General features: G+C 42.6%; 2 protein-coding genes across 9 annotated transcripts in view; one reads left to right on the forward strand and one right to left on the reverse strand.

Moving 5' to 3' along the window:
* Window positions 1-1,860: 1,860 nt before the first annotated feature.
* Window positions 1,861-6,300, reverse strand: Spty2d1os (SPTY2D1 opposite strand). Its single transcript, XM_042691298.1, has 4 exons — window positions 6,232-6,300; window positions 5,728-5,816; window positions 2,627-2,664; window positions 1,861-1,956 (listed from the first exon to the last, which is right to left on the reverse strand). The coding sequence occupies exons 1-3, from the start codon at window positions 6,298-6,300 to the stop codon at window positions 2,643-2,645; spliced, it is 180 nt and encodes a 59-aa protein (XP_042547232.1). The 3' UTR covers window positions 1,861-1,956; window positions 2,627-2,642.
* An 11,263-nt stretch (window positions 6,301-17,563) lies between these two features.
* Window positions 17,564-23,362, forward strand: part of Uevld (UEV and lactate/malate dehyrogenase domains) — a 38,626-nt gene continuing 32,827 nt past the window's right edge. For 4 of the 8 annotated variants that reach the window (XM_042691613.1, XM_042691614.1, XM_042691617.1 and 1 more), the window contains exons 1-3: window positions 17,564-17,695; window positions 19,383-19,467; window positions 22,358-22,423. In XM_042691613.1, the coding sequence (XP_042547547.1) occupies window positions 17,654-17,695; window positions 19,383-19,467; window positions 22,358-22,423 (193 nt within the window). In that variant the 5' untranslated portion in view covers window positions 17,564-17,653. Of the gene's footprint in view, window positions 17,696-19,382; window positions 19,468-22,357; window positions 22,424-23,362 lie in introns of those variants that run through there. The other 4 variants (XM_042691616.1, XM_042691615.1, XM_042691618.1 and 1 more) reach the window with 4 other exon arrangements.

Below are 23,362 nucleotides of genomic sequence, written 5' to 3' on the forward strand. Positions count from 1 at the left end.
TGAATCAAGTGAGTCTAAGTCATCCAATATACAAGAGAGATGATAATATCCTAGATTCAGAATTTACATATACTTGAGTTTATAAATTTTGAATTCATTTTCCTTTCCATAAAAAGGGAATCCATTCAGTGCAGAGAACACGTATAGCTTAGTAAATGTACCATCTACAAAACACTTCCTGTGAAACCAAAAAATGTGCTGTGATGGGAAAGGTACATTTTTCTTGAACAAGTGTCAGTCACCCCCAAGCTCCCACTCCCCGGTGTGTGTGTGTGAGAGAGAGAGAAGAGAGAGAAATTCTCAAGCCAAAGCTACCTTTAGAGGGCTTATTAAGATCCCGGGTTTATAAACCTGATTTGTTAATTTTATAGGTCTTGGTCTCCCATCCCTGGTTTCATACCTCACTGCATCCATCATATTCAAGGCTGCATAGTTAGCTTTTGTTTTTTTTTATTCTTTTGTTTTTGTCTCGGTGATGGGGCTTGAACTCAGCCTGGGCACTGTCCCTCAGCTCTTCAGCTCAAGGTGAGCACTCTACCACTTAAGCCACAGCACCACTTCCAATTTTCTGGAGATAAAAGTCTCACAGACTTTGCTGCCTAGGCTGGCTTTGAACTGTCATCCTCAGATCTGAGCCCCCTGAGTAGCTAGGATTATAGGCATAAGCAGCTTTTGTTTTTATACATGTTTAAAAACAACACTGGACAACTTAAGCTTTAAGGTGAGGGAAACCATTTCCTCATATTTGATTGATTCTTGTTATGGCACATAAAGGCATGCATTGGAGAAAGCCCAAATTTTAATCTTTTTTGGGGGGGGTCCTGGTCATGGGGCCTGAACTCTGTCCCTCAGCTCCTCAGCTCAAGGCTAGTGCTCTACCACTTGAGCCACAGCGCCACTTCTGGCTTTTTTTTTTTTTTTTGCTTATGTGGTGCTGAGGAATCGAACCCAGGGCCTCAGGCATGCAAGGCAAGCGCTCTACCACTGAGCCATCTTCCCAGCCCCCAAATTTTAATCTTGACTGTGACCCTGGGCTGTGTGTGTTGGCAAGATACTTAAGGCCTTTTGGCCTCAATTTTGCTCCTTTATAAAATGAGGCTATCCAGTTTTAGAAAGCAATTGTAAGAATTAAGTTATATTTTAGTATCTGGCCCCAGTATTAAAATGAGGACCTTCCACACATGGGTCGGGTAAGCTCTGGATTCTTAGTAATATCTATGAAAAGGCTACAGGGATGACATGTCCAAAGATCAGGTTTAACCCTGAACCCTGTTAACATTTTTCCCCCACAATTTAGGAGAAGGGTATTACTTGGGAAATAGATCTAAGAGTACTCTAGTTTGTATTCTTATGAATACAGAAAGAATAGAGCTGGATGCCAGCTCTATTGGCTGTGCCTATAATCATAGTTACTCAGGAAGCTGAGATCTGAGGATTACAATTCAAGGCCAGTTGTGGCAGGAAAGTTGGTGAGACATCTCCAGTAATCACCAAAAAGCTGGAAGTGGAGCTGTGACTCAAGTGCTAGCCTTGAGCAAAAGAAGCTCTGGCACAGTGCCCAAGCCCTGAGTTCAAGCCCCTGGACACACACACACACACACACATATACACACACACAGAGTAGCTTTAAATGCCAGCTCTGGGACAGTGCCCAAGCCCTGAGTTCAAGCCCCTGGACACACACACACATGGAGTAGCTTTAAATCCCAGCCTTTTAATTCCCAGACTGGGAAAGGATAGAAAGAAAGGATCTATCCTCCCCAACTGCCTCTTCATCATCTCCCCATAAGGAGCTAAGTGTTCATCTTCGAAAGTACAGTAACTTTACATAAACTATGACAAAATAATGTGCAATTCTTTTATGTGAAACCAACAACAGGAACTGTACAGTTATTCAGGTGAGCTTCAGAGCTGCATGACTTCACCAGGATCATCCTTGCTTACTTCCAGAGGAGTCTGAGGGGAAAAAAGTTGATTAGGTGTGTCTAGTTGTTGCCCCTACAACCATTAACAAACAAGTTTTACTCAAGGAAGAGCTTTAGTTTGGGTTGCTGAAATGAATTGATTCAGGAAATGGTATAAATGGCTGAACATTAAAGACATCTCGTTGGGGGCTGGGAAGGTAGCTCAGTAGTAGAGTGCTTGCCTCTTGTGCATGAGGACCTGGGTTTGATTCCTCAGCACCACATAAACAGAAAATGCTGGAAGTGGTGCTGTGGCTCAAGTAGTAGGGCGCTAGCCTTGAGGTGAAGAGCTCAGGGACAGGCGCCCAGAACCAGAGTTCAGGCCTCATGACCAACAACAAAAAATAGGCATCTGGTTAACATAATGGACTACTTCACTCAAGTCAGAAACCACTGACTCTGGGCCACAGATATTTCCTTTATGTGAAGAATTTTTTTATTTTTATTTTTTTAAGGTGAAGAATTTTTAAAATATGTATAAGAGAACGTATGAATGTGGGAATCTTCCCACTTCTGAGTAAATAATAGAAATAGATAAACTACAATAACTTCTTAATACACAAGAGTTTTCTAAAGTTACTGGAAGTGAATTTTTATGATTAGCTTGTTAATCCTGGACATGCATTTTAAAGTAGATATCAGGAAGTCAAAGGTACACTTACCCCTCCTGGAGGGTATTTATATCCCTTCCACATTGTTCCTGCAATGAGAAGCATCCATAAGACGACAATCATTGTGGATTTCTTACTTAGCTGGTGATATGTGCAGAAGTGGGTGGTTTGGGAAGGTGTAGTGTTCTATTTCCTAAGTCCTGGGAATTGGGCTGTCTTCATTAGAGACCAGATGGTGGGTGGCCCAGCATGACAGTTCCTGACAGAGGACCCTCGTGGTCTAGTCTGAACTAAAAAGGCTCTTCATGGCCATTTTGGGGGCAGGGGTCAGACATCAATTATGACATTGGTCTATGACACTGGGTGAGCAGTAATGGGATGTCTGGTCAGCATGACAGAAATGTTGTGGTTAAAAATCTTATTAAAAGAGTCTTATTCTTGGGCTGGGAAGGTGGTTTAGTGGTAGAGTGCTTGCCTAGCATGCACGAAGCCCTGAGTTCAATTCCTCGGTACCACATAAGCAGAAAAAGCCAGAAGTGATGCTGTGGCTCAAGTGGTAGAGTGCTTGAGCACAGAGAGGCTCAGAAACAGTGCCCAGGCCCTGAGTTCAAGCCCCAGGACTGTCAAAAAAGAAAAGTCTTATTCTTGGTGACTATTTGGGACCTAGGTAGAATCACATCCTTAATAATGTATTGCAAGCCAAAATGTTTATTGCTTTAAGTAACCAGATATAAAAAAAATAGCTATGGAGGGCAAGGAATGTGGCTTAGTGGTAGAGTGCTTGCCTAGCATGCATGAGGCCCTGGGTTCGATTCCTTGGTACCACATAAACACGATAAAGTTTAAAAAATTCACAAAACTTTAAAAAAAAGTATCTATGGGGGGGAAAAGCCCTCATTGGATTTATTGAACTGGCTAGATAAGACTAAGTAACTAGCTTTGTTCTATTTGTGCTGTTCAAAGAGGGAAAATCTTGTAATTTAAAATGACAATTAAAACCTCATGCAGAACAAGGCACTTCACAGCCTCTAGAATGAGAAGGAAGATGACTGACTACTATGCTCATTTCACAGCAGGAGAAATACACTGGTTTAAATGTTAATCAGGATCTCAGAATAGTATTCAGTAAACAACTAAGAACCTTTCTTCCATATATATCACTACACTCACAGATATCTGGCTTTAGGCCAAAGCTCACAGAAAATCATTGCATAGATGGAAACTTAAAGTCCAACCATCATTTCCTGCTTTTAGTACACCTGGGACCTTGGTTTGACATCCCTACCTTCTGAAGTAGCTTTCCCAAAACACTTCTGTACAAGTAAACAGAATATTGTTAAAACTACTAAGTTTCTTTAATGATGGAACTGCTCTGAAACACAAGTCCAAATGAAATGAGTGGGATGCAAGAAGTCCTTAAGGTTTGCTGAAGAATACTATGATGTTATCTATAGGCAGGCTGGTCTAACGGAATGTGTGAGAGGATGTATATGTATTCTACCTATACCAATGAGCTAGTTGTATAGGAGTAAGTGCTTGAGGTCATTGTCCCAGTAAATCTTTGTTCATAGGTTCATTATTTTGCCTAGCGGTTAAGGCAGTTGTTAAGTAAATACTAATTGACATTAAATACCTTACATAAATTCACAAATGTAATCTTCCCAAATAATAAGATACTGGGGCTGGGAAGGTGGCTCAGTGGTAGCGTGTTTGCCTTGCATGCCTGAGGCCCTGGGTTCGATTCCTCAGCACCACATAAGCAAAAAGGAAAAAGCCAAGAGTGGCGCTGTGGCTCAAGTGGTAGAGCACTAGCCTTGAGCTGAAGAGCTGAGGGACAGCATCCAGGCCCAGAGTTCAGGTCCCATGACCGGACCAAAAAAAAAGAAAATATGCTTCTTGGGGCTGGGAAGGTGACTCAGTGGTAGAGCACTTGCCTTGCATGCCTGAGACCCTGGGTTCGATTCCTCAGCACCACATAAGCAAAAAGAAAAAAGCCAAAGTGGTTCTGTGGCTCAAGTGGTAGAGTGCTAGCCTTGAGCTGAAGAGCTGAGGGACAGCGCCCAGGCCCAGAGTTCAGGCCCCATGACTGGACCCCCCCCCAAAAAAAAGCAAAACCAAATAATAAGATACTGACATAGATTTCATTGCATAGATGAAGAAATTGGGGTATAGCTACTAGATCACAGAGCTAGCAAGTTGCAAAAGGAGAATGAACTCAAGTTCATAGTAACTTGTTTCACAATATGCCAAAAGGGGCATTAAAAAGTCTGTAAAGAGTGGGCATGCTAGGCACTGATGGTTCACATTTTATAATACCAGTTATTCAGAAGGCTGAGTTCTGAGGATCACATCAAAGCCAACTTGGGCAAAAAACCTCCCTAAGATTCTTATCTCCAATTAACTGCCAAAAAAAAAAGCTAGAAGCAGAGCTGTGGCTCAAGTTGTAGAGCTCTAGCCTTGAGCAAAAAAGTACAGGGACAGTGTCCAGGCTCTGAGTTCAAGCCACACACACACACACACACACACACACACACACACACACACACACACACACAAAGAGTAGGCATGGTGAATTAGGCCTGTAATCCCAGCTAATCAGGAGCCTGAGAATAAGATGACAGCAGTTATAGGCCAGGTAGGGAAAAAAAAAATAGCAGAACTCCCATCTTAGTAAGTTGAACCTGGTGGGGCATATCTATAAACCTAGCAACCAGGGAGCAAAAAAAAAAAGCCCATGTCTAGGAAGAAGAAGGGGAACAGAGAGATAAGGGAAAGGGAACATAGAGGGTAATGGGAAGCAAGTATATGATCAAAGTAGGTTGTATACATGCATGAAAATGTCCCAATGAAATCCATTATTCTGTACAATGAACATACACAAAACAGTTTTCAAATGTGCTGATGTTTGAGGAGAAAGTTTGAAGTCTTCAAAAAGAATAATCCCAAAGACACAGTGTGAACAGACATTTGAACCTTGGCCTTCTATCCCCAGAAGTTCTCTTCCAATTCTTTGCCTACCATATACTTATCATTTACCCTTTCATAGTTGGCTATCTTTTCCAAGAGAATAGAAACTCCACTGAGACTCCCGAGTGCTGCAGAGTTCTCTGGAAATTAGGAACCTAACCCAACAGACCGGATTACCCACTCACAGGGACAGCTCTTCTTCCAAAGCCTGGTTCTTCCGTCGTGCCTTGCTCTTCTGAACAGGCCACCTCTCTTTCCACTTTAGAGTTGGAGGCTGAATCAGAAAGAAAATTAAAGAAAGGGATGACAACAATCGCTTTTTCTGTTGTTCAGTGCCTTCTGTATGGTGACCAGAAGGAGCTGATCAAAGGTCCCCCTGGTCCCAATTCCCCTTCCTAACAGCAACTTCTCAACTTGAAACTCAAAAATCAGGCAGTCTTCAATGAACCCCTTATAAATTCTATGCTGCCTTGAAACAAGTTGCATATCCAAGAGAAGGAGGATAAAATAGAGGAAAGAGAAAGCAAGAAGACTTGATGATTTAAAAGAAATATGTCTTAACTTTGTCTCCAACTTGCAATTGGTGTTGAGACCAAAACAGTGTTTCCCCGTTGGTCAGAATTCCCACAAGAGGGTGAGGCAGAGTCAGGATGGATCACCAGTGAATTATACGCAAGGCCACTACTTACCACCAACTCTGGAAATGTACCCATGTAACATGTAAGTCCAACAAAAAGCATCCAGCCAATCACAATCATGATCAAAAGTAAAATAATTTCTAGAGACACAATTGCACAGTGAGACACTATTCACTAAAATCTTGACAAAGGAGTGTGTTCATAAAACTTTCAGTTGATAGAGGTGTCACATGTCAGTTCCATTCCTTGGCACCAAAGGATCCAAAACTACCTAATGGAGAAGTTGGAGTCTAGTAGGGCATTATGACATCATTGATCATAGGGCCTGGACTCAACACCTAGAGATACTACCCCCAGAACAGAAGCTGAGTAGTAAACTGACCTCTGTGTACACATTATCTCACAGGAACACTATGAGGTAAGTACTATTACTAATCCCATTTCACTGAGAAAACTAGGTAGAGAGACTGTGACTTGCACTAGTATACCACTGATGCTCCAGACGAGGTCAAGACTTTGGTCCCAGTTGTCTCTTGGGAGTTGAGTTCTTAAAAGACAAGCCCATGTGCTATGATGGCTCACGCCTGTAATCCTAACTACTTAGGAGGCTGAGATCTGAGGACTGCAGTTCAAAGGCTGCCCAGTCAGGAAAGCCCATGAGACTCATCTCCAGTTAACTACCAAAAAAGCTAGAAGTGGAGCTGTGACTCAAGTGATAGAGCACAAAAGCTCAAGGACAGCGCTCAGGCCCTGAGTTCAGGCCCCAGTATTGAGACAAAAGAAAAAAAAATGATTACAGACAAGGATTTGGAAAGTTGTGTTACTATGTCAGCTATGAGGGTATAAATTGAGTTCTAGGGAAGTGATTACATCTATTTCTGTTCTTACAACAACTGCCCTTACATCTTGAAGTATTTCTCAACATGATTTCACAAATAACCACATTAAACATCTCTGGTCAGGTCTTCACTGATTTTCTTTACTATAAGTATCAAAACTGTAAGTATCTCTGTCCTAAAGCTTCCAGCTGATGTTACAGCTTCCTAAATTTTTTTTCTTTTTTTTTCTGGTCTATCATGGGGCTTGAACTCTGGGCCTGGGCACTATCCCTCAGTTCTTCAGCTCAAGGCTAGCGCTCTACCACTTGAACCACAGTAGCACTTCCAGTTTTCTGGTGGTTTATTGGAGATAAGAGTCTCACAGGTGTTCCTACCCAAGCTGGCTTTGAACCACTATCCTCAAATCTCAGCCTACTGAGTAGCTAGGATTACAGGCATGAGCCACCAGTACCTTGCTCAAAGATGATTTGTTGTTGTTATTAAGTCTAACAATCACCTTTGGTTCCCTTTGACCTCTGTGCACTGACTGGTGGACACCTTCCTCCACCACACCTCCATCTACATCATTTTTACATACCCCTCATTTTTATTATTAATGATTAATATTGTAAGTATTTACTGTAAAACATGAAACCATCCAATGATATATAAGGAAAAACTTAGGGATTTCCGTTAGGGATTTCTCCATGACATTTTAAATATACACAGACAGAGGACACACAGGTTCCCCCAGTATTTACCAGTCCTTGAAATCAATATTTTCTACTCCTTCAGTCTGCTGATGCCAGGCTGATAATCTACCATTGAGCCATGCCTCCAGTACGACTTCTTGTTTAACTAGAGATGGAGTACTATGTGTTGTCTTTGAGCAATGATTCTTCAGATCTCAGTTCCTAAGTATCTAGGATTGTAGGCAGAAGCCATGAGTACCCATTTTTTTTTTGGGGGGGGGGGGGGCGTCAGTTGTGGGACTTGAACTCTGGGCGCTGTCCCTCAGCTCTTCAGCTCAAGCCAAACACTTGAGCCACAGTGCCTCTTCTGGTTTTCTGGTGGCCTTTTGGAAATCAGAGTCTCACGGACTTTGCAGGCTGGGCTGGCTTTGAACCGCGATCCTCAGATCTCAGCCTCCTGAGTAGCTAGGATTACAGGTGTGAGCCACCAGTGTCCGGCCCAGCTCTCAATATTATTAAAGGAGATTATATTACTTGTTACTATATAACTTGCTTTTACTCCTGTAACAATGTCATTGACATCTGAATTAAATAAAAATTCTTACATATGTTTTTAATACTAAACTCTATTGAATTATAATTTACATATAAAACTCCTTAGCGTACAGCTGATGAGGGTGGTTTTTTGTTTGTTTTTGTCAGTCTTGGGGCTTGAACTCAGGGCCTGGGTATTGTCCCTATCTCTTTTGCTCAAGGCTAGTATTCTACCACTTTGAGCCACTGCTCTACTTCCAGTTTTCTGGTGTCTAATTAGAGATAAGAGTCTCACTGACTTTCTTTCTCAGGCCAGCTTAAATCCACAGTCCTCAGATCTTTGCTTCCTAAGTAGCTAGGACTATGGGTATCAGCCACTAGCACCCAGCTAGCTTTCTTCCTCCTTTTTTTCCTTCCTTGCTTTCTTTTTTTCTTTTTGCCAGTCCTGGGGCATGAATTCAGGGCCTGGGCGCTGTCCCTGAGCTTCTTTTGATCAAGGCTAGCACTCTACACTTGAGCTATATGCCACTTCTGGCTTTTTCTGTTTATGTTTTACCAAGGCTTCAAGCATACCAATAAGCCACATTCCTAGACTGAATGCTCTTTAGAGGTAGTCTCCAGCAACTTGATTTTGATGTGCCTTGGTGTATCTTTTGCATGATTCCTCGATATGGAGTCGAGTAAATTCCTTGGATCAAGCTGGAAAACCTTTTTTTGTGTGGCAATCATGGGGCTTAAACGCTGGGCCTGGGCACTGTCCCTCAGCTCTTCAGCTCAAGGCAAGTGCTTTATCTACCACTTGAACCACAAAGCCACTTCCAGTTTTCTGGTGGTGAACTGGAGATAAGAGTATCACAGACTTTCCTGCCTGGGCTGGCTTTGAACTGTGATCCTCAGATCTCAGCTTCCTGAGTAGCTAAGATTGCAGGTGTGAGCCAGCAATGCCTAGGTGGAAAAACTTTTAGCTATTATTTCCTCAATTTTTTTCTCACCTCAAGATTTCCCTTGTGTTTATATGAACAGTTACTACTGTACCAAAGTTTGCTGATGTCCTGTATATTTTTCAGTCTTTTTCGTGTTTTAAATACTTCTCTTCAAGTTCACTCATCTTTTCCCTAGTTTCTAGACTTCTGTAAACCCACACAAAGTGATATATTTTTAATCTCCAGAAGCACAATTTGTGCTTTTTATTTTAGCTTTCATGCTCTCCAGATTGTGTTATTTTATACCTCTGAGAAATTGATAAAATTTATAATAAACATTTTAAGGACCTTGTCTACAAATCTACCATCTTTGCAATTTCTAGGTACTTTGATCTTCCTTGGTGTTTTAATCTTTTTTTTTAATTATAAAAATACCATACAGAGGGGTTACTATTACATGAGCAAGGTAATGAGTACATTTCTTTTTTTTTTTTTTTTGGGGTCCGGTTATGGGGCCTGAACTCTGGGCCTGGGCACTGTCCCTCAGCTCTTCAGCTCAAGGCTAGCGCTCTACCACTTGAGCCACAGTGCCACTTCCAGCTTTTTTTTTTCCTGCTTATGTGGTGCTGAGGAATCGAACCCAGGGCCTCATGCATGCAAGGCAAGCGCTTTACCACTGAGCCTCCTTCCCAGCCCCATGAGTACATTTCTTATCAAGCATTGTTGTGGTGTTTGAATTTCTAAGTGTTTTGTAAATTCTACATTTTTCTTTGGTATTTTAATTTGTTGTGGGTGCTACTTGCTGTTTCTTTAAGTGCCTAATGACTTCAGAGCAGATGTTGAAGCTGGTGAATTTTTTTAATGTCCAGTGCCGCATTTTATTGTGTTCTTTATAAGGGCATTGCATTTTATTCTAAAACACAATTAAATTACTTAGGAGGCATTTGATACTTCTGAGGTATATTTTTTGTTGGTCATGGGGCCTGAACTCTGGTCCTGGGTGCTGTCCCTGAGCTCTTCAGCTCAAGGTGAGCGCTTTACCACTTGAGCCATAGCGACACTTCCAGCCTTTTCGGCTTATGTGGTGCTGAGGAATCAAACCCAGGGCCTCATGCATGCAAGGCAAGAACTCTACGCTACAGATTTTTGCCAATTTTTGGTCAATTAATATGCTCCACCCATCTAAGAAGCATAGATCAATAAGAAGCATATTTTCTTTTTTTGTTTTTTTTTGTTTTTGTTTTTGATTTTTTGGGTCTGATCAAGGCTAGAGCTCTACCACTTGAGCCACAGCTGGGAAGGTGGCTCAGTGGTAGAGCGCTTGCCTTGCATGCATGAGGCCCTGGGCTCAAGGGGAAGATGTGGCTTGGCTAGCCTTGAGCAAAAAAGTTCAGGGATGGGGCTGGGAAGTTGGCTCAGTGGTAGAGTGCTGGCTTTGCATGCATGAGGCCCTGGGTTCGATTCCTCAGCACCACATAAGCAAAAAAAGCCGGAAGTGGCGCTGTGGCTCAAGTGGTAGAGTGCTAGCCTTGAGCTGAAGAGCTGAGGGACAGCGCCCAGGCCCAGAGTTCAGACTCCACGACTGGCAAAAAAAAAAAAAGTTCAGGGACAACTGTCAGGTTCTGAATTCAAGCCTTAGGAATGGCATAGGTAGGCACATGTATACACATGATGTTCTTAGTTTGGGAACATTTCTCCCCCCGCCCCTCCTTTAACATAATAAACACCTTGGTACATATATCCTAGGTATTTTTATTTGTGACAAATATTCCCAAAAGTGGGATTGTGGGGTTAAGGTAGGTCAGGTTACTTTGACCAAAGGTTGTAAGTAAATTCTGCCCCCACCAACTACCAATAAAATTGTCCAGTGGGCTTCAGTATCCATGAATCCATGAACATTTTTCAGATTGGACACAAAATATGGACTAAATACTTAGGAATATGCATTTTTTCTAGGGCAAGCCTATACTTTCCAATGGATTTTATTAAAAGTATAAAACCCAGACAAAGCAAAGACCCAATCCACTATATCTTCTTCCCTCTAAGGCTTTGGTCACCTTACACTTATATAGTCATTCATTCAGTGAACTTTCTATTTAAGTCCTCTTTGTATCCCATTTATTAAATATTAGTAGAATGAATAAATGCACAGGTTCAAGAATATATAGCATTGGCAATAAAGATGAATGAGACTTGACCCTTTTACTCCAGGACCTTAGGTCTTTGGGAACAGAAAGGTAGAAAGTAGAAAGGTATCCAGTACAATACAGAATGAGTAGGCACTGAATCATGGGTAAGCACAGTGCTCAGAGAAAGAGAGAATGCTTCATCCTTTATATCCATTTTAAGAGAAAAAGGTTGCTAAACTAGATGTTAAGAAAGCATTAAAAAGTCAGTGTTTTTATTACTCACCTTCCTTTTATTGTAAGACATATAGACACAGAATTCTGACTTCATAAATTATTTTCTCACTACTACTAAGCTTTTTTGCTCATGGTTGGTACTCTACCACTTGAGCCATGCCTTCAGTTCCAGTATTCTGTTGGTCAATTGGAGAGAAGAGTCTCTTGAGTTTTTCAGTCCAGGCTAGCTCTGAACTTCAATCCTCAGATTTCATCCTCCTGAGTAGCTAGGATTATAGGGGTGAGCCACTGGTGCCTGACTTATTCATTATTTGTAGTCCATGCTAGAAATCAAATCCAGTACCCTCATCAAACCAGGCAAATATTGTAAAATATTATTATTATTAACCACAAAGTTTTATCACAATTTCATACATATTGAGAGGCAATATAACATATAGGTTAGGAAAATGGTTTCTGATACTACGTACAATAATTTAAGCTCTCTGATTCTTTCTTTTCTCTATAAGATGGAGTCAATTATACTACATAGGGTTTGAACTCAGGGCTTCATGTCTGCTGGACAGGTGCTTCACCATTTGAATCACTATGCTAGCCCACACATTCAAGTGTATTTTTTTTTTTTTTTTTTGGGTCCGGTCGTGGGGCCTGAATTCTGGGCCTGGTTGCTGTCCCTCAGCTCTTCAGCTCAAGGCTAGCACTCTACCACTTGAGCCACAGCGCCACTTCCGGCTTTTTTTTTTCTTTTTGCTTATGTGGTGCTGAGGAATCGAACCCAGGGCCTTGAGCATGCAAGGCAAGTGCTCTACCACTGAGCCAGCTTCTCAGCCCTCAAGTGTATTTTTAAAGAAGTACTCACATTAAAATAAGTATGACTATTTACTTTTATAGACTTTTTCTATGTCCTAAAAACTATTATTAATACACATTAAACAGTATCTCAGAAACAAGAAAACAGATTATAGGTAATAATTCTATCAATAAAATTTTATAAAGGTTAAAGCTTGTAAAACTTTTAGCAAGGTCACATATACACACACATGCAAAAAGTATAATGCTTAGACTTAAGTGGTTTGGATGGAAGGCCTCTTCCATAAGAGTCTCTTTAATAAAAGATAAAACTTGTTTAGGTTGCACTGAAAGCTTCACACCTTTTCCTTGATGAATAGATTTCTGGCTAACTAAATAGTATCTGTGTCTGGGAATGTGGCTTCGTGGTAGAGTGCTTGCTTAGCAAGCATGAAGCCCTGGGTTCCATTCCTCAGTACCACATAAACAGAAAAAGCCAGAAGTGGCCCTGAGGCTAAAGTAGTAGAGTGCTAGCCTTGAGCAAAAGAAGCTTAGGGAGAGTGCCCAGGCCTGACCAAAAAAACAAAAAAAAGTATCTGTTAGATCTTGGAGCCACTAGATGTCCTACTTGTTTCCAAGGTTTCTCAGATTTGGGTAAAGTACACTTAATAGACATCTTATCTTTCAACTTGTCTCTATAGTTTTCCTCCTACCTTTTCTCCCAGCTTTTGCTCTTGCCTCACACTAAGCCCTATCATCTCTTTACTACACAGCATTTAGAATCATTCTTTTTAACACTCAATCACAAGTGCTAGGATGTAGTTCAATGGGAGAATGCTCACCTAACATGCAAATGGTTCTGGGTTCAATCTCCATCATCAGAGGAATCACATCACTTTTCTGTTCCAAACCTTACAATGGCTTCTCCTTCTTTTCTTCCTTTCTGTTTTATTAGCATACTTTATATATAAAAGGGAGGAAATCATTGTGAAGTTACTGCAAATGTATAAATGTATTTCAATTCATTTTCACTTACCTCCATCACGATCCCTCTTCCTCTTCTCCCAGCTTCTTTTTCTTTCACAGTAATAGCCTGAGAAAGGAAAAAAGCAAGTCCTGAGATCAGGGAGATGTCTGACATAGCTTGACCTCAGTGTTGTTAGATGCTGGTCAGGTTATTCCAGGGCCACTGTATAATTCTGTCTAAACAGAGATAAGATCAAGGTCATTGGATAAGGCATAAAATACCAAATATCTTCCCCTCTGCTACTTCTTTGGTCAATTATACTTTCATCTTCACTCTAGTTTTTAAAAAAAAAAGAAAAGAAAAAACAAGGTCTTACAGTATAGCTGAAAGACGAGGATGGCCTTGAACTCATCATCCTCTTGCCTTCGCCTTCTTAGTGCTAGGATTAGACTCCTAGCTCAAAACTTGTACACACTGATAATATTTATAGCGATATTTATAGTATTTATGATATTTATAGCTAGCTAGTCACCAAAATGTCTACTTCATGACAGCATACAATCCAGAGTGAAGGCCTGTTTCCTCATAGCCTCCTCTAACTCATCTAAGTCCTTTAATAGAATCCTAACACTCACTGAACTGTCTCAGTGGTAACAGTACCAGTTCCCTCACTATAGGAATAATAATTTGTTAAATACAGGTGTGTTCTTGTATTTTTTTTTTTATTGGGTCCAGTCATGGGGCCTGAACTCTGGGCCTGGGCGCTGTCCTTCAGCTCTTCAGCTCAGGGCTAGCACTCTACCACTTGAGCCACAGTGCCACTTCCGGCTTTTTTCTTTTTTGCTTATGTGGCGCTGAGGAATCGAACCCAGGGCCTCAGGCGTGCAAGGCAAACGCTCTACCACTGAGCCACCTTCCCAGCCCCCCTTTTGTATTTTTTACATGAGCTTATTATTCCAGTTTGAGGCTGAAGAGCACTCACAAAAAAGTCCTTAAAATTATCTACATGGTGTCACACTTGGCTCTGACTTCATTACCTCTGAATCATCTGAAATACTGGGCCCATCTCCAGAACTTCTGATAGAACAAGGCTGGGGTGGGATATTAGGATCTACATTTCTGTCAATTAACTCAAGTTAGTCATTCTACAATGTATTTATGTTTCAAAAAATCAAGCTGCAAACAATAAACATATAATTTTGTCTCAATACAATTCATGTTTTAAACGAATCTGCTTTTCTAACAAGTTCTAGGCAATGCTGAGGTTGTAGTTTTGGAAACCACACTGGAAGAATCAGTGTTGTAAACCATCTATCCCTTTGTTTCCTTCTCTGACTTTGCCCCCTATTTCCACTTGCTCACTTCTTTTTTTTTTTGGGTTCGGTCGTGGGCCTGAACTCTGGGCCTGGGCGCTGTCCCTCAGCTCTTCAGCTCAAGGCTAGCACTCTACCACTTGAGCCACAGTGACACTTCTGGCTTCCTTTTTGCTTATGTGGTGCTGGGGAATCAAACTCAGGGCTTCATGCATGCAAGGCAAGTGCTCTACTCCTAAGCCACCTTCCCAGCCCCTCACTTCTTTCTTCATTCTCTGGTCTCCTCCTCCTCGCTGTTTGAGCCCCTCCAAGCATGAGCTTGGTTGGAGTCTTGGGACTTTGCTATGATTGCCCTTTAATTTGCGTACCTACTCTCTCAACTCTGAAATCTATCCTGATCCTCTTAATATTTAAAAAAATATTAAGGTGGCTCAGTGGTAGAGCGCGTGCATGAGGCCCTGGGTTCAATTCCTCAGTACTACATAAGCAAAAAAGAAAAAAACCGGAAGTGGCACTGTGGCTCAAGTGGTAGAGCGCTAGCCTTGAGCTGAAGAGCTACGGGACAGCACCCAGGCCGAGAGTTCAGGCCCCATGACCGGACCAAAAAAAAAAATATATATTCTTCATATCATAAGCTGTCAGAAACATAGACAAACATGTTTATGTCTTTCCACAATGTTAGAATTTGTTGAGTGACAACAAATAAAGAAGCTACATCAATTTTGTTGGTGATAATTCTCCAAGTACTACTGATTTCATCTAGTAGCTAAAGTGACTTATAATCACAGGTACTTTTATTACAAGATCACATATTGCACTTCACATAATATAGTATAGGTTACAAAATGGCAAAGAGGGCTGGGAAGGTGGCTCAGTGGTACACTGCTTGCCTTGCATGCATGAGGCCCTGGGTTCGATTCCTCAACACCGCATAAGCAGAAAAAAGCCGGAAGCGGTGCTATGGCTCAAGTGGTAGAGCACTAGCCTTGAGCTGAAGAGCTGAGGGACAGCGCCCAGGCCCAGAGTTCAGGCACCACGACCGACAAAAACAAAACAAAACAAAATGGCAAAGAATGAGCTAAAGCAGATGTAGGGTTCAGAGAGACCTTACTGCTACAGAAACAAATGGTTAACTCAAGACAATTTTCTTTTTCATTTTTTTTTTTTTTTTGGTCGGTCGTGGGACTTGAACTCTGGGCCTGGGCACTGTCCCTCAGCTCTTCAGCTCAAGGCGGGCGCTCTACCACTTGAGCTACAGCGCCACTTCCAATACAATTTTCTAACATAACCTCAAGTAATGGATTTGTGGTACAGAGGTGTCAAAGCACAGAATGAGTTCCATATTTACTGAGTGTAGAAAATAACAACTGAAGTGGATTAAGTAGGGAAATCATGCTGAGCTGAAGCCCTGCTGATAGACAGCTGGGAGTTCATAGGCAAGTTCATGACTTGTCCATCCTTGATGCACATTCACTGGAAAGTGCCACCTGCACTCCAATGTTAGAAGCCTTTCCTTTTACATGATCCAGGTGAGAAGATTGAAGTATCCCTCTATCTGCTATGTTAATTATGCTCACCAGTCTGGCTTTTCTGCTATGGTTATGATATACCTGAGTATTCCTAATTTTATTTGGTAAATTCATCTGTGGCACTATTATATTTGCATAAACATTATTTAATTGGTTTGTGTCTCACGGTTTGGGATGGACAGATGGCGATTGTTCACTTGCCCAAACAAGAGGTAGACATTTGCATTCAGAATGGAACAAAGTGTCATTTTATAAAATGGAGTCACTCAGGGCAACACACGGCCTAAAAGCTACTGTAACTTAGAACGGAACACAGCTGGATTTCTATAACCTTCAAACGGGCTATATATTTCACTTGCTGTGTTTACTGTTTTGCCCTCCCTCTTCTAAGAATTACAGGTAAGAACAGTTATTTTTTTGCCTTTTTTGTTGTTGTTCCATGCTATATTCTCAGACCTAGGAAAATAGTGGATGCTCAACAAGTTTTGGGGGATAAATGAATGTGCCTTCCAGTGTTTTACTTTCTTCCAATTGAGTTACAACCTTGCTGCCTTTGGTTCCTTCTATACATACAATCACCCTCTTGAATGACCAACTTCATGAGAGCTCTTGCACCTTCTTAATGCCATGGACATAGAGTAAGGTGAATAGCTAGCTTCACAAGTCTGAGACAAAACAAAATTAACCCTATCCTTTATCTCTTAATCATCTTCTTTCTCCAGATGACCTTATCCACAAAACCATCTTACTATCTGTTTCAACTGTTGGTGGCACTGGGGTTTGAACTCAAGGTCCTATGCTCTCTAGGCACTCTCTACCACTTAAGACACTCCACCAACCTTTTTAAATTTTCTTTTTAGGTTACTTTTCAAATAGGAGTCTCCAGGTTTTAGCCTGGGCTAGAGGCCTGGGACCCTACCTATAGCCTCTCATAGTTGAGATCACCACTTGAGCCACCACACCAGGCCCAAGCAACCACCACCGGTTACAACTCTCTTTAGAAACAAGCCCTCTCCACTATAGGGCACAGCCTTTATACAACTGTCTTTCCCTTCGAAGGTAACAAGGTTCCTCTTGACCTTGTTTCCCCTATAGTTTTGCTACCCAAATCCAACCAAAGCTTATGGCCTCCATTTTTACCCATACGATGCTACATTTAATACACCTTTCTAGAAACTTCCGTGTTGCTTCTACCTCCTTTACTGCTACTACAAAGGTCCTTCCCATTCTTCCCTTTAGGACTGTCGAGTGTCCTTCCAGCAAGCCTGGGTAGAGGGACTCTCAGCCGCCAACGCATTTCGAACAGAGCCCCAAACCTATGGCTCTCTGGGGTGGTTTGCTAGAGGCGCGCATGCGCGCGGACGCCGGGCGGAGCCCCCGCTGATGCCCCAGCGGGCGATAGGGCTGGAATTTCTAGTCCGGGAAAGGGGCGGGGCTTTGGGCCGCTCCCGGCCTTTGGCCCTCCGCGGCTTCCGTGCAGATACTGGTCTGGAAGAAGGCCTCAGGTCTGGAGTCTGGGAATCTGCCTCCAGAACCTACCTAGTGATGGAGTTCGACTGCGAAGGCGTGAGGCGGCTGCTCGGCAAGGTGCGATCTGACGGCTGGGCTTGTCTGGGGGCTCGGGGACTCGGGGTGGGAGGATGGGCTGCCGCCTCCTCGCGTTCCTCCGCCTGCGGCCGGCCGAGCGGGGCGGCTCTGCGGAGAGGCCGGGCCGGGACCGGCGGCGGCCCACAGCCCCAAGGCCGCCACGGCCTTCCCCCGCCACGGCCTTCACCGCCGCTAGCGGCGCCCTCCCGGCCCTGCCGCCTCCGAGCCCACGCCCTTTGCTCTTGGAATGGACGTGTGTGTGTGTGTGTGTCTGTGAGTCTGTGAGTCTATCTGTCCTGGGGCTTGAACTCCGGGCCTGGGCGAGAGCTATTTGACTCCAGGCTAGTGCTCCACCTCTCAGGTGGAGATCAGAGTGTTGCGGACTTTTTCTGCCCGGGTTGTTCCGGAACCACAGTCTGCGAACCGCGATCTCAGGTTCCGTAGTCAGGATTACAGGCGTGAACCATTGACGTCCAGCTAGGATCAAATCCTCTTCTCCACCTCTCTCTGGACTCTGAGACACTCCTTGGAAGACTCGAAGCGCCCCCTCCCCCCTCCACTGCCTTAAAAATCATCCGAAGTCACTTTGGGGAGGTGGCTATTTACTAACCTTCCCCCTGCTGTGGGCTCTTTTGAAGGTAGTGACTGCCCTTGCTTTTGTATTCCCTTGCAGCAGCACGGTGCCTGACCAAATCGGTGCTAAATCACTGAAAGAGCAGATTAGATTTAGGAATGAATGCGGAACTTCAAACCCCACGTGATTGCCTCTCCGTGTTGGTAGATTAAAGATTGGAGTTGCTGACCCAGATGTCTGATCTACATTTCTGACACCCGACTAGCTTCAGTGTCTAAAGGGAAGCTACCTTCCTGCCTCTTAGTCTGGGTTTTCCCATCACCCCCACCCGCACAATTTCCACCTCACCAATAGGTAGTGTGTATGTGAGTGTGCGTGCGTGTGTGTGTGTGTGTGTGTGTGTGTGTGTGTGTGTGTGTGTGTACTGGAACTTGAATTCCAGGCAAACCAAAGCTGTGCATGCTCCTCCCTGGCCTTTACTGACTTGAACTCAAGGCCTGGACACATCCTTTTTGCTTTTTTTGCTTAAGGATAGCACTCTGCCTCTTGAGCCACAGGTCTACTTCCACCTAGCATGTATGAAACCCTGGGTTCGATTCACCAGTGCCACATAAACAGAAGAAGCTGGAAGTGGTGGTGTGGCTCAAGTGGCTGAGTGCTAACCTTGAGCAAAAGAAGCTGAGGGAAAGTGCCCAGGCCCTGAGGTCAGGCCCCAGCACTGGCAAAAAAAAAACAAAACCCAAAAACAAAAACAAACAAACAACCAAAACCGGGTGCCAGTGGCTCAGGCCTGTAATTCTACCTACTCAGGAGGCTGAGATCTGAGGATCAAGGTTCAAAGCTAGCCTGGTCAGGAAAGTCTGTGAGACACTAGAAAACCGGAAGGGCCTTGTGGATCAAGTGTTAAAGCACTCACCTTGAGCCGAAGAACTGAGGGGCAGTTCCCAGACCCAGAGTTCAAGCCCCACGACCGGCAAAAAAAAAAAAAAAATCAAATACTCTTCATGTTTGTAAAGCTTTAGGGCCTAACATTCAATAATTATCACTTAGATGTTACTGTAATTTTTTTGTTGTTCATAGCTTAGCTTTTATTCCTTATTTTTATTTTTTCAGTACAAGTTTAGGGATCTAACTGTAGAAGAACTGAAGAATGTAAATACATTTTTCCCACATTTCAGATACTCCATGGACACCTATGGTAAGAATGATATTGTGTAGTCTTTCTTGCATTATTTGAATGATTATTGTTTGGCCCTAGAAACCTGAAAAATGATCATTTATTATTTCTTTCTTATATCTGCTATCTAGCTACCTGTGACTACTTCCAGTTTCTGGGGAAATTTAAGTATTTTTTTAATATTAGTTTTGCTAATTACTACTGGAATAAACTACCTCAAATTTTGTGCCTTAAAAATATAAATTTAACAGGGCGCCAGTGGCTCAGGCCTATAATCCTAGCTACCCAGAAGGCTGAGATCTGAGGATCGCAGTTCAAAGCCAGCCTGGGCAGGAAAGTCCATGAGACTCTGATTTCCATTTAACCACTCAGAAAACCAGAAGTAGTGTTGTGGCTCAAGTGGTAGAGTGTTTGTCTTGAGCTGAAGAGCTGAGGGACAATGCTCAGGCCCAGAGTTCAAGCCCCATGACAGAAGCAAAATGTTACAAACTTGGGATGTAGCTTAGTGATAGAGTGCTTGCGTAGCATGTATGAAGCCCTGGGTTCCATTCCTCAATATCATATAAACAGAAAAAGCCAGAAGTAGTGCTGTGGCTCAAGTGGTAGAGTGCTAGCCTTGAGCAAAAGAAGCTTAGGGACTGTGCCCAAGCCCTGAGATTGATCAAGCTCTAGGACTGGCAAAAAAAATTTTTTTTTTAATTAAATTTATACTATCTTACAGTTCTGTTGTTTAGAAGCACATAAGTTTGTATGACTCGGAAGTTTGGACCAAAATCAAAGTGTCAACAGGTCTGTCAGCCTCCTTTCTTTTTTCTTTTCTTTTTTTTTTTCGTCTGTATTGGTCCTGAACTCTGGGCCTGGGCGCTGTCCCTGAGCTCTTCAGCTCTTTGCATTAGGATATGCAGCCTTTGAGAGGCTCTGTGGTACAGCCCTCAAAAATAGGGTAAATACCCTTACAAAAGAAATCTGAGAAAGAAGTGTCTTGTCCCATTGCCTTGTGAATCAGGCTGCTTGTGAATTAGGTAGTGGCCCTTCCCCAGACACCAAACTTCCAGCACTACCATCTTGGGTTTCCTAGCCTCTAGAACTCTTCAAAATAAACTTTTGTGGTTGTTTAAAAAAAAAGAAAAAGAGGGGCTGGGAAGATGGCTCAGTGGTAGAGCGCTTGCCTTGCATGCCTGAGGCACTGGGTTCAATTCCTCAGCACCACATAAGCAAAAAGAAAAAAGCCAGAAGTGGCGCTGTGGCTCAAGTGGTAGAGCGCTAGCCTTGAGCTGAAGAGCTGAGGGACAGCACCCAGGCCCAGAGTTCAGGCCCCACGACCGGACCAAAAAAAAAAAAGAAAGAAAAAGAAAAAGACACACAGGGCTGGGAAGGTGGCTCAGTGGTAGAGTGCTTGCTTTGCATGCCCTGGGTTCAATTCCTCAGCACCACATAAGCAGAAAAAGCCAGAAATGGCGCTGTGGCTCAAGTGGTAGAGCACTAGCTGAAGAGCTCAGGGACAGTGCCTAGGCCCAGAGTTCAAGCCCCACAACCGACAAAATCAAAACAAAACAACAGTAACCACAACCAAAAAAAAAAAAAACCAGGGGCTGGGAAGGTAGCTCAGAGGTAGAGCGCTTGTCTTGCATGCATGAGGCCCTGGGTTCGATTCCTCAGCACCACATAAGAAAAAAGCTGGAAGTGGTGCTGTGGCTCAAGTGGTAGAGCACTAGCCTTGAGCTGAAGAGCTGAGGGACAGCACCCAGGCCCAGAGTTCAGGCCCCACGACTGGACCAAAAAAAAAAAAAACCCTTATGGTGTTTAATTATAGCTGCCTGAGAAAATAACATAGCCTAGTGTCCTTTCTTTACTTTCTCCCAGGTCATCAAAGTCCTACCTAAGTGGAGGTGTGGCTGAAGTGGTAGCAGATCAGCCTTGAGCAAAAAAGCCAAGCAAGAGTGCAAGGTCCTGAGTTTAAGGCCCAGTACCAGCACACACAAAAAATTTCTGCATTCCCAGGCAGTTTGTGTGAAACCAGTGGTAGTGTTTATTGTACTCAGTCCTGATTCTCCACCATCATGACCCAGCTATTGATGGAAAAATTAAAATCTCAAGAACATAAACTTTGAAAAATGACCAAGATATTAGTTAAGAAATCAAAAAAGTTCTTTCTAGAAGTTTGCTTAAAGAAAATTTGAACATTTTGTCTTCTGGTTATATATAAATATAACCAATTGTTACTAAATGATGTTCCTTGGCTGGGCACCAGTGGCTTACACCTATAATCCTACATGAGATCTTAGAATCACAGTTGGAAGCCAGCCTGGGCAGGAAAATCTGTGAGATTCTTATCTCTAGCAATCACCAAAGAGTTGGAAGTAGAGGAGTGGCTCAAGTGGTAGAAAACCAACCTTGAGCAAAAAAGCTCAGGGACAGCATCCAAGCCCTGAGTTCAAGCCCCAGAACTGTCAAAAAAAAAACCAAAATGAGCAAACAAGCAAAACTTCCTTTATTGTATGATGTTTATTTATTATTAAGTGCTTTCATGTCTCATTTGCTCCTATAACAACTCTGAAGCAATTATCTTTATTTTATAAATGATGAAACTGAAGATGAAATAGATTAATTGCAAGTCACATTCCTTTTAAGAGAAGATGACTTAGAACTTCAGTGTCAAAATTCTCTGTACTTTCCACTATTTTGTTTTCTAAGTAAGTGCTCTCTAGTGATTTCCTCTTGCTGACCTTTATATTGATCCTGATATTTAGAGATTGTGAGGTACATATATATATATATATATTTGTATATGTATATGTATATATATATATATATATGTTTGTATGTATGTGTATGTACATGCATGCATGCACTCATCCACTCATCCAATCTATTTAAGATTGACATTTTGGTATTGTTTTTTTCTTTCTAGTTTTTAAAGATAGTTCTCAGAAAGACCTACTGAATTTTACTGGCACTATTCCTGTGATGTATCAAGGTAAGTGTGGATGTTGAGAAAATTGTGGATGTTCTCAAAGAGCAGTTTATTTAGTAAGAATTCATATTTTTTATGCCATAACAGTCTCAAAGTATTTACACACACACACACTATGTGCCCACTACTACTATGATAGGTTCTGGGATATAGGATATAAAGGAGAGCATGCTTACCATACCAGTGCGCATACTTTCCTCCATTACAACTGTTTTCATTCTGCTCTCTCCCCTGCCTCTCACTATATGATGTGGCAATATTCCTTTTCTACTGGAGGGACTGAGTCACTCCTTTTGTTGTCCCTCTCTCCAGCCCCTTTTTGCATTGCTTATTTTCAAGGAAGAATCTCACTTTATGAACAGGCTTGCCTGGGCTATTATCCTCTTACTTATGCCGGTATGTGCCACTGCAGCCAGCCATTGTGTTTCCCTGATACACCTGCCACTATTTTTTTTTTGGTCGGTCTTGGGCTTGAACTCTGGGCCTGAGCGCTGTCCCTCAGCTCTTCAGCTCAAGGCGAGTACTCTACCACTTGAGCTACAGCGCCACTTCCGGTTTTCTGGTGGTTTTATTGGAGATAGGAGTCTCACAGTCTCTCCTGCCCAGGCTGGCTTTGAACCGCGATCCTAAGATCTCAGCCTCCTGAGTAGCTAGGATTACAGGCGTGAGCCACCAGTGCCCGGCTTACCTGCCACTATTTGAGATGAAGTCTTGCAAACTTTTTTTCGGCCAGATGTCCTAGAAAGGGGATCCCCAGTCTCCACCTCCCAAGTCCTAGGATTATAGGCTTGAGTCATTATAAGATCATTTCCTATCCTAACCATGATTCTTAGATCTCAGCCTCCTGAGTAGGTAGGATTACAGCTCTCAAAGACATATTGTAAATAAGTTAAAATTGTGTTAAGGTCATGATGGTATTTTTTTCTTCTTATGCTCATTCTT

Source organism: Dipodomys spectabilis, unplaced genomic scaffold (genome assembly GCF_019054845.1).
Source record: "Dipodomys spectabilis isolate Male_0828 unplaced genomic scaffold, ASM1905484v1 ptg000145l, whole genome shotgun sequence".
Lineage (NCBI taxonomy): Eukaryota > Metazoa > Chordata > Mammalia > Rodentia > Heteromyidae > Dipodomys > Dipodomys spectabilis.